Source organism: Astatotilapia calliptera, chromosome 7 (genome assembly GCF_964374335.1).
Source record: "Astatotilapia calliptera chromosome 7, fAstCal68.1, whole genome shotgun sequence".
NCBI classification, from domain to species: Eukaryota; Metazoa; Chordata; class Actinopteri; order Cichliformes; family Cichlidae; genus Astatotilapia; species Astatotilapia calliptera.
The window spans coordinates 1,360,920-1,371,551 of record NC_137428.1 but is presented as its reverse complement, the minus strand read 5'-3'; the positions used below and the strand labels follow the sequence as shown (position 1 = coordinate 1,371,551).

General features: G+C 40.6%; 1 protein-coding gene and 1 long non-coding RNA gene across 7 annotated transcripts; one reads left to right on the top strand and one right to left on the bottom strand.

The window, feature by feature from the left end:
- Positions 1-698: 698 nt before the first annotated feature.
- LOC113025041 (uncharacterized) lies at positions 699-2,619 on the bottom strand. The gene is made up of 3 exons (XR_013909897.1): positions 2,352-2,619; positions 2,193-2,255; positions 699-2,078 (listed from the first exon to the last, which is right to left on the bottom strand). It is a non-coding gene; the product is annotated as an uncharacterized LOC113025041 (long non-coding RNA).
- Positions 2,620-2,777: 158 nt separating this feature from the next.
- On the top strand, positions 2,778-9,621 carry LOC113025040 (uncharacterized). 6 transcript variants are annotated; one of them, XM_080303339.1, is made up of 8 exons: positions 2,778-2,920; positions 4,804-5,046; positions 5,291-5,880; positions 6,175-6,354; positions 6,723-6,863; positions 7,116-7,170; positions 7,331-7,484; positions 8,575-9,621. In XM_080303339.1, the coding sequence occupies exons 2-8, from the start codon at positions 4,845-4,847 to the stop codon at positions 8,720-8,722; spliced, it is 1,470 nt and encodes a 489-aa protein (XP_080159465.1). In that variant the 5' UTR covers positions 2,778-2,920; positions 4,804-4,844; the 3' UTR covers positions 8,723-9,621. The 6 variants fall into 6 exon arrangements, with proteins under 6 accessions (XP_080159465.1, XP_080159464.1, XP_026028195.2 ...); XM_080303338.1 differs by having other exon boundaries at positions 2,781-2,920; positions 4,438-5,046; XM_026172410.2 differs by lacking the exons at positions 2,778-2,920; positions 4,804-5,046 and adding an exon at positions 3,318-3,427.
- Positions 9,622-10,632: the final 1,011 nt, after the last annotated feature.

Sequence of the window (10,632 nt, the reverse complement as noted above, 5' to 3'; positions counted from 1 at the left end):
AATCATATGAAATGTATTTATCGCTAGGCTTCTGTTTTTCAACAGGCTGTATGAAACACTGATGGTCGGAGTCTCCTGCTAATTTAGGTTCGCGGCAGTGCTCGCATCCAGGCTGCGCACATTTGTGTGGCAATTTCTTGGATTCTCTATATGTGGTCCCACAGTGCATGCAATGTTTCATATTATCACAGGGGATCATGTTGTGTTTTAATTCAGGTAATTTGTGTTGTTGGTAACAGTGTTGTGATTTGCAGATGCGGTTACAGTCGCTGCATTTCACTGTGGGTCCCCTGTGATGTTGACAGAGTGTGTAACATGTGTTACATCTATGTTTACAGCTGTGCTGTAATGGTGTATTATATATACTGTAACAGAAATTACACACATAGGACCCCCCCAAAAAAGCGGTCGGGTTTAAAATCAGGTGGTAATGTTGATTATGGAGATACATCATCAACGTGTTAGGGTTTGGCTCTTCATGTGTGTAAAAACATTCCAGGCGTTTACGCCCTTCTGTGTGGTAATAGATTACAATCTTAATGTTGAAGTGCTTCTCAAATTTACCGACATCAGAGAATGATACTTGCTGTGTGTCGCATAGACCTACTTCAGCATGCATCTGTTTAGCTGTAGCAAGTTTTTCATGCTCAGAGGATGATGAGTTTAATGAATGTGCTATGCATAGGGAGAAGCACAAATTGTTGTTTGTGTTGTTTGGTGTGTATAAATGTCTGCCTTTCTTTGAGAGAATCTCATCATAAGGTATGTGCGCCAGTCTTAAGCGAGACCCGCCACTACTGTTCTGAGCTACCGTGACAATAAACTCTAATTCATCATCACCGATAGATTCATCATTACTCTGCATAACTTGTGCAATTTGATCGAGAAACAGCTCCGGATCATACCGATCATCAGCGTTTAAAACAGCCTGAACATCTGAAGCCAGCGAGGGGCCACGCAGGACCACGTTTAGAACACTGCCCTGTTGGGATCCCGCCACAGCTCTGTCTATCACATTGGCTAAGCACTCGCGCAGGCACTTGTTCTGGATGATCGAGACTTATACCCCTAAAATCAAGGCGTTCACGCAATTCGCGAGCATTAAAATTAGGTATCTCTCTAATGTGTGACTGAGAGCGGCTGCCGGATCCAGACTGCACAACGGGCTCAATAACAACTGCAGTAGCTGCAGCAGAGGTGACCCGGCTAGATTGTGCATCAGACGCAAAATCACCAGCAGCACAAGCTATATGGTTAGCATCAGTAACAGCAACGGCCCGAGCAACACCTGCTGTACTATCACTATTATTAGCAACAATAGCCCCATCAGCAATAGCAGACGTAGGAACAGTCTGACAAGGATGTGTATCGGATGAGGCTGATGCAGGCACCCTATTAAGTCTAGCTATAATATCGTCTAATTTTTTATCTGTTTCTTCAGCCCACTGCATAAAAGTCTCTAAGTCAAAACATCTAACAGGAGTGGAGGTTCCGTTATTATGTTTAAATAATTTATTTGGAGGGTCCATGGTCTGGATTTTAAAAGTCAGGGACTTGAAATTTTGCTGCAGATGTTGTCTAATGTACTACACACTTTTTTTATGAGTTTGGTAAACTGTTGCCTTTGTACCTGTGCTTCTTGGTGGTATTGATTGAGTCTAGCTTCAATCAAACATAATTTATCAGCTATTGAGGCTATATGACTTTGTTCAGCAGGCTGAGCGTCTGGAAGCTTTATGTAAGCATCATACGCCGCTGATATTTGAGAGTCTGTTATGCCGCCTTCTTCGAAATCTATGTGTGAATCAACGCTATTTCTGACACATTCTGGGGTGGTGGGTATATGAACTAGATCAAAATCTGATATACTGTACTCAAAAACATCAGAGAAATCGCGATGTAGCCACTCACTCGGAGGTGTTGCAGGTTCGCTGATGAAGATCGGTTCTGACTCTCCACTGTTGCACAAAGCTCCAGGTTTTTGTTGTTCTGGGAGGTCGATACTGCTTAAACATTCCAAAAACGTCTGGAATCGTACGGTGTCCTGATCATTATGAGGAGGGGTGCTGTTCTGCAGTCTGTGAAGATAGATAGACATGTGTTAAAACATTTTATACATGTACCCATTTCAAACTGAATAAGCGTGTCTCCCTCTCTCTCTTTTTATCTAATTTATATATGCCTATGCTTACCTTGTAGTGTGCGTTATTCGGGATGGTCCTGCTCCTCCACACACACGGTTCTCTGGCGTGGTTCTGTATGTGTAAAACGGTCAGTTTAGAACATTTGTAATTGTTTAAACCCCTTTAAAAAAAAAAAATACACAACTATACATCGCGTTGTATACACACCTGATGTAAGGTAGGGCTCTGTGGTCGCGGGGTCTGAATGTTTTCCTGCTCAGTTTGTTAACCCTGGAACTAATCAAACAAAAACGTTATTACATAATTTAAAACAATCGCTAGTTTAAAACATACATACGTTTAAAAATCCAGTAATGCTGTACACACCTTGTGCCTGTTAGAGAACTAGTTCCAGCTGTAAAAGCGCCCGTTTCTGAAGAAAAGGGTCCTGGGCCGTTCTCCCGAACTCCTAAAAATTAAGCTTTTGTTTTAGGAAAAAAAATAGTTTGAATATCCTATAATATGTTAACATAACACTTTTTAAAAATCCAATAATAGGTTTTGTTTTACTTACCGTTTACGATGGCCATGTTATACACTGTTAAAAAAATCCGTAAATTTAGGGGTCCCTTTACCGTGGATTTGCTACGGATTCGCTCCGTTTTGCGAAATACGGAAAGTTTGCTGTTGCGCGAGGCAGAATTTTCTCCCCCAGCCAGAATATTCCGACGCCATTACTTTCAGTGCGGTCAGTGCCTACCTAAATTTCTGCAAGTCACAAGGAAAGTTGGAAACAGGTTGGTTGTGTGGAATGAGAATGAGAATGGAGTGCCACCTTGTTCCCCCTCGTACATTAAATTGGTCTCGATAGGCAGTTGGTAGTGGTGTGTATGTGAGTGGACGTTTGCTGCTAGCTGCGTTAGCATTAGCTAGCCGCCTGCGCTTCGTAAGTACGTCAAAAACCATTTTTCCCTCCCTCTTACATGAAATTTGGTCTCGATAGTCAGTTGGTAGCCGTGTGTGTTTCATGGTAACATTTGAATGTGTGGGTTTTGCGTTATTTTGAAGCGTGGTTTGCCCAACTAAAGTTAACGTTAGCCCATAAGTTGGATGCGCGCGCTTGTGTGTGTGTAAATTAGCCACATGTGTGTATTGTTATAGCTCACTGTGTTACGTTAGCATGCAACTGAACATGGTAATAATTAGAAGGGGTGATAGTTAAGTAGAATCAGATTTCATTGCAGAAAACATTGCAGCCCAAAGAGAGTGGCCCATGCAGCCCAACGCAGATTACTTATTTGAAGGTACCTGAAAAGTGAATATGCTTCACTGTGCTGATATAAATTTATTGTTTTCATATTGATTCTGTTCTGATTCTGGCTATCCTTCAATTGGCAAATTCAATCTCTTAAAAATGTTGACTTGTAACATTTGTGGCTTTAACGCTCGGTCTTCGACTGATTACTTGAAACACTGCCGAACACACAGAAATAATAATAATGTATCTTTTTTATGTGGCCATAGGGATTGCAGAAGGAAGTTTAACACATACAGTAGCCTTGCTGTGCATATGTCACGAGCTCATGTAGACAGAAGGAGCACACAAACATGGAACCGTAATGTGTCTGTACAGTTAAGGTGCTTGTTTAATTTTTGCAGCAGTGAATATGATGATCTTAAAACTTTAAAGTGTCATTTGAGTGGTCACATAGATGAGGGTTTGACTGTAACGTGTCCCTTTGATGGATGTTCTAAGACATTCAATGTAAAGTCATCCCTAACGCATATTTCCAGATACCATAAAGGGTGGGATGTTACCAAGATAGCCCCAGTTCATATATGTGAACTAACAGAACGGTCTTTCCAAGGTGAAGGATCACATGTAGAACCTGAAGAACCTGAAAGTTTTAACATTGATGCAGAACAAAGTGATAATTTCTGCAGTGATCAAGTGAAAGACAACTTCACAGAGAGTCTTGCTCAGTTTTACTTGGGTTTACAGGCAAAATATTTGGTTCCAGCCTCCACAATAACAGAAATAGCAAATGAAATGAGAACTATAAGTGATATTCAACAGGAATATACTGTGGATGCACTAGCATGTGAACTGGGGCAGTATGGTGTTCCAAGGGAGACTGTAACATCTCTTGGGAATAGTATATACGAGCAGAGCCCTATGCACAAGGCATTACATTCTTATTTTAAAAGGTGCATTAGGGCAAGTAAGAACTTCATAAATGTAACCAAGTCTCTGGCTGAACGGCACCAGTTGCTTCAGGCTTATCAGTCTTGTGGTACCTTGTTTCGTTCCCAGGTTCATGTCTCAGACTCAACACGGTTCTATCCAGAGCTCTATGACCAGAACATAAAGACAGTGGTTGGAGAATTTGATTTGAACTCAAGTAACTCAGTTGTCACAGAGAGTGTGCAGGTTAAAGGCACTACATATGCAAATTGAATGCTGGTCTTACTGAGCTACGCAAAAGGACTACTGCAGTTAGGACAAATAGCAAGCATTTTTGTAAAAAATGAAACTACTGTCCTACTTTTGCTTCGAGGGAAAACTGCCAGCTGGATACCTGATCTTGGACTCTATGAACTTGATGAAAATGCTTCTGACCTGTTCAGTTGCCATGATTTGAACAAACTTGCTGATTATCATCCACTTTATTCTTACCAGAGAGGTACTCGGTGGCTCATTCCTCTTAAACACACACCAACATGGAACTTGTGAAAAACTATGTCAAGAAAGCAATGCCATCGCTCAGTAGCGATCAGATGGATACACTCACGGCTAAACTGGAGGAATTAGGAGTTCTCTCTGTAGATGACCTGAGCCTTGTGGACCCGGAGGACATTAAAGACACTCTGCCATTCATTCAGTGCAAAAGATTCGTCAGAGCTGTCAAAGCATTGGAAGCAGGTGAGTTTTTGCCCCTCTGTTTTAATGCAAGTTTTCTGAAACTACAAAGGTTTATTCCAAAAATGCAAAATAAAAGTTGCCATCAGCTGTACATGGCAATAATTACTCTATAATTGGTTTTCATAATTAGGTCCATTTGTATTCCTGGTTGACCCAAACTGGACATTGAGGACCAATGTATTAATTGATTTGCAACAATTGTGATGTGTTTAATTTATGGAGATGTTTGTCATGTCATCCATAGATTCACAAACTCCACCGCAGTTCACCCGGCCTGGCCCCTCATCAACACCTGAACCACAGAGGTTTCAGCTGCCCTCAACACCACCTGAGACAGCCGACTCCCCATCCCAAGACGCATATTCAGTACCATGGCACAAATTTCCCTCAAAAGTCATGGATGAGTTGCGTGAAAAAAAGTACATAATGGGGAAAGACAGACGAGAGATGGTTCGGATCGTCGCTGAAGATTACCTCCATAAACACCCAGGAAGACCTGGTAGACAAAAGCTGAGGGAACTCGCCAGTATGATTGTAGGACAATATCCTGCCTCCTTCAAGCTGACAGAGCCGTTTGGAAACAAACCTTTTGCAAAAGATGGTTCTGAAACTCTCTTTCGTCAGCTGGAACACAGAATTGAAAATATGAAGAGGCCACAAAGCTCACTGAAGAGGCAAGCAGGGGGTGAAAATTCAACAAAGAAAAGGCCCAGGAATTCAGATCTGTATGGATGTGTGGCGTGGGATCCAATCATTGAGGGGGCCGTGTGTAGAGAAGACCTGCTGTCTAAACGAGATGAGTTGAAACGTGCCTTTCAAACCCAGGATCTTCAGGTGGGTCTGCAATCATCCATTACAGATACAGAAAGCTTTATTAATCCTCGAAGGGCAATTCGGTTCCTACAGTCCACCATCTAGACATACAACCATTCACACAGCAATAGTATATAGCAGGAGTAATGCGATAAGGTCTGGGTCCAAGTACAATTTAGGACACATTGTGAAATTGTAGATCGTCTGTAGATCACTATGCCCATAGTCAATTGAAATTGATACCCTGTTTTATTATTTTAATTGGTTAGTTTGACTAACTGTTCGACTGTTTGTCTAACTGCCTCATATCTTTAGGAGTCATCTGTTCGAAAATTGATGACTGAAACATATCCCATTCAGCGTGAAATCCTCAACGATGATGATACCACTATTGTCGTTGTAAAGGACGAGTGGCCGTTCCTGTTTGAAGTTCCTCACCTGTTTGATCATGCATCTAAACTCCTTGGCTTCTCTGTACAAAACAAGCTGGCACAGGTGTGTTGTTATTGTTATTATTATGATTGTGCTGTGCTGCTCCATATGGAGAGAATTTTGTCTTTATTAATCAATCAGAAAAAGATTTGCAACCAAAAAGAGAGTTGAGACCAAAAAAGATAAACTGGCAACCAATCAAATAGAATAACTTGGATGAACAATCAAATGGAATAGATTTGAGACCAAAAATCAGGAAGTGACAACCAAAAAAGCAGGACATTTGAGATCAAAACAGAACAGGTTGCAAATGAAAATGAAATAATTCATTTTTATTTTTATTTTTTTCAAAATTCTCTCCATAGCTCCAAACGAAAATGAGTGTTAGTCTTATGTACTTGTACAAAATTAACACCTTGAACCTTGAACAGGAACTTTCCAAAAAAGAAAAGGGGATCAATGACTTCCTTGACTCCAAAGGGATGAAGATGGGCGAAGGTCCAATACAGCTCATCTGTGGCATTTCAAAATACTTCAAGGAAGACTCTTATAAACTCTTCCACAAAAAAGAGGTAGATGTTGTAGATTTTAAACTGTGTGCAAGATAATTATTTGCATCCAGTGGTGAACCAAGTAACCAACCACAGTAGGAAGTATAGATTCCCCTAATTGTGCTGCTGATATTCTCTATAAACTATTTACATTAATGTTTTTGCATAATGGCTACCTCTGTCTGATGAAGACACTAGCAGATAGTCAAGTTGCCAGCAGGTTTGTGTGTACTGGAAACATTAATTCATGTATCATGTCTGTCACCAAAACAGATCTCTGCAGATCCTGAAGTCGAACTCCCAGTGACCCCATGCATCCTAATCAGAGGTTTGTAGTTAAATCTTTTTTTGTATCCCAGCAAGCTGTTGTTAGCTGTTGTTATAAGCTGTTGTTGTGTCATATTTATTAAAGAAATGTTTTGCTTGCCTTAAAATATAGGATTTTTTTTTTTTTTGTAAATGGTACATGGTTTTTATCTGTGTTTAAGGTGACCAGCAATTCAAGATTGCTGTTGATGGGTTACTTGTCAATGACCACATCACCTCTCCCATTGTGGCCTTGAGCTACGTCTTCTCCATGTTTTATGTCTGGAACGTCCAATACCCACCGGAGATGGCTTTTACTCTCGAATTCATGCAAAGGTAAGCACTCATTGTTTGGAAATACTTTGTAAATGTGACTTTGCCGTGCCTTTCTGCACCTGACCTGCTTTTTGTCAATCTACACTAAACCCGTTTGTCTGAGATGTACAAGCTCAAAATGTGTCGTCACATGCTGTGAGCTTTTAGATCAGCTGTTATTGGCTTATGATCCCCCTGAATATGGATTTGTTCAGAGATTTTGTAGCTCCCTGTTGAAGACTATTGTTGGAATAAATGTGTCATATCTTTTTAAAGGGCAGGTAACATGCTTTTTGCTTTAAATAGTGTCCTAAGTCAATCAATAACAAAACAAACATAACATGATTCCAGTTGGGAAATGGAGCAAAAACATATTTTTCTCAGAATGGTTTGTTGACACAAAATTCGTTTGAGCTATCTCTTTAAAACCATTAGCACCTGAGACCAGGTTATGTCAGTGGTGGTCAAACCTTTTCATGTCAGAGACACACAAACTGAAATTTATTTGGCTGCAGACCCCAAACTCAAAATATGTTGTTCCAGGGACCCCCCCCCCCCCCCCCGAAGGAAAGACTAAACATATTAATTTAAAAAATACTACATAGTGGATTCATGCCCAAATGTTAATACTTGTACTGATGTGTAACGTGCACTGAATGTCACAGTTTCTCCACTCCATGTTTGAATAACCCCCAGGACAGTCCGTGTTCAAATGTGCTGTTACACCTTTTGATAGGACAATGTCAACTGTGTTTTCTATCCCCTTCTGTGTTCTGTGCATTTATAATATCCCTGCATACACATTGAGGATGCATGCTGTCATGTGTTGGTGATAAGCAGACTTCTCACCCTTGCAAACATTTCTGTATATGCACAGTGTGAATGCATGTGTCTTGAAAAGACAAAGGAAGAGAGCTTAGCCACTGGCACCAGCACCACAACAACATTGGGTTCTAGACAGATGGTCAACTAGAATGATAGAGAGGTTCACACATAGGGGCATATTGAAGAAAACAAATGTAGGATTTTATTGAACTGCTCCACTCCTGTCAAGCCACACTACATGTGCAAACTTTGTCTGCATATCACTATTGTTTTTTTTTTCCCTCAGAGTTTTCTTTGGGGTCAATCCTGAGCGAGGCTCCAAGGCAGAGAAGAAGGGGAAGAAACGGCACTTCATTCCTCCACAGGTGTGCAAGCTGGTTTCTCAGCTGAAGGAATCTGAATGCAAGCAGAAGGAATCTGAATGGGCCATTTGAGCTGTTCTCAGAGCTCAGAAAATACCTTTTTGGACTGAATGCACACACACACACACACACACACACACACACACACACACACACACACACACACACACACACACACACAAAGGCAAATCCAAAAACATGGGGCTTGGGAGTAGAAATACAGATTTTTACAGTATTAGGTGAGTTCAGATGTTTTAACTAGATGCCCACAACACACATGCTGCAGTTTCAAATCCCCCATGTTAAGGGGGAGGGAAGGTGGGCGATATTTGTCATTCCAGTTAAGCTTTTCCTGTCATTGTGGAGTTGGAGGTGTACGTTTTAATTTTTTTTTAGTTTTAAGTTGTTTTAAGAGTTTTAAAAATCTCTTTATGGCATGTTGCACAGTCATCCTTCTAAGGTCATGGTTGTTATTGCTGCACTGATGTTTTATAGAAAAGTTGTATAATGTAATACTTCTAATGTTCTATTTGTTTTTTGTAGAAAGGTCAGCCACTGGTTGCAGAGCTCTGCCTGTCGGTGTGATATGTGGAGTTGGAGGTGTAGGTTTCTGCATCCTCCTGGAGGGGGCTCCTCATTTTGCACTGACAGGTGAGACAGCAACAGCAATGCTGGCAGTTTTATTGTCTTATTTTGTCATTGTCTTTAACAAATCAATTTGTTATTAATGCCTGTCAGCCTGTGGATGCTAAAAAGTTGCTAGATTTGGCATCTCCCTGTTAAAGGACATGGCTGTACTTCTTTGAGAAAACAGCTGGTTTATGTATGTAAAATTTCTCTGAATGTGAAGGTGATGTTCTGAATGTTTTAATGGTTGTAGTGTAAATATTGCAAATCATTCACCACAAAAAGTGAAATCACTTTAAAGCACTGGCAGCTGTTAAAGGAAATAAATAATTGCTGTGATTCTACATTTGTGCTTTATTGATGGTAAACGGTATAGAGAATGGTACAGAATTAAACATTTTAGGATGACTGAAGTGTCCGTAAATGGTATGGATTGAGTACTTAAATAATACGAAATATTCCATTTTAGGTTTGATGGAACTGTCCGTAAATGGTAAAGAAAAAGTCAGGTAAATCTACGGAAATATCTGTTATAGGGTTTACGGAATTGTCTGTGCAATAACGCCGAAATTTATGGAAAATACGGAATTTTCCATTTTAGGTTTGACGGAAATGTCCGTCAATGGTACAGAAAAACTCGGGTAAATCTACAGAAATATCCGTTTTAAGGTTTACGGAAGTGCCCGTACAATAACGGAAAAAGTGCTGGTAATTAATTACCAGCACTTTTTCCGTTTTATAACGGAATTTTTTTTAACAGTGTAAAGAACGATGTTAGTGTTGATAATCGCAAAGAAAATGGTGTGCTCTGCAGCGAATCTTGAGGCGTAAATGGGTCTGAGCCTGTTTTTTATATAGGGTGGTGTTTCCAAAAAGAAAAGGTATGTCGCCAATCAATTTAAATGAGACCCTTCAGGGCTTTTGTCTTCTCAAGGAATTACAAAGGAACCGATACTTCAGACAATAGGCGGGGTCGCCACCCGACTGGTACACCTGCCCCGTTTACCTTGTCGAGGAATTACAAAAAGAGCCAATACCGGCCACTTTAAACAATAGGCTGGGCCCTTGTTCGCATGGTACTCTCAACTAGTGATACCCACGGTGGGCTTTTACAATCCTGAACAAATTCAAACAATTAGCCAGCTGTTGAAAAGTTGGAGCGGGTCTGGGCGACTGGTTTTAGAAGTATCACTGTAGCGTTTATTTTCTAAAGGGCTGAATGTTATTTGTGACTATCTGTTGTGTTAAAAACTACTCTGAAACCATGAAACCCCTTACAGAAGAAATGGCCCGTTTGATCCGTTTTTAAATAAATAAAATGCTTGCATCGGTGCAAGGTGTTGACACCGGAATCA

What these genes read in the sequence shown, in the direction of transcription:
- LOC113025040 (XM_080303339.1), top strand. Translation starts at nt 4,845, where the DNA reads ATGGAACTTGTGAAAAACTATGTCAAGAAAGCAATGCCATCGCTCAGT. An exon ending in TGTCAAAGCATTGGAAGCAG is followed by an intron (nt 5,047 to 5,290) that starts GTGAGTTTTTGC and finishes TGTCATCCATAG; the next exon opens with ATTCACAAACTCCACCGCAG. An exon ending in TACAAAACAAGCTGGCACAG is followed by an intron (nt 6,355 to 6,722) that starts GTGTGTTGTTAT and finishes AACCTTGAACAG; the next exon opens with GAACTTTCCAAAAAAGAAAA.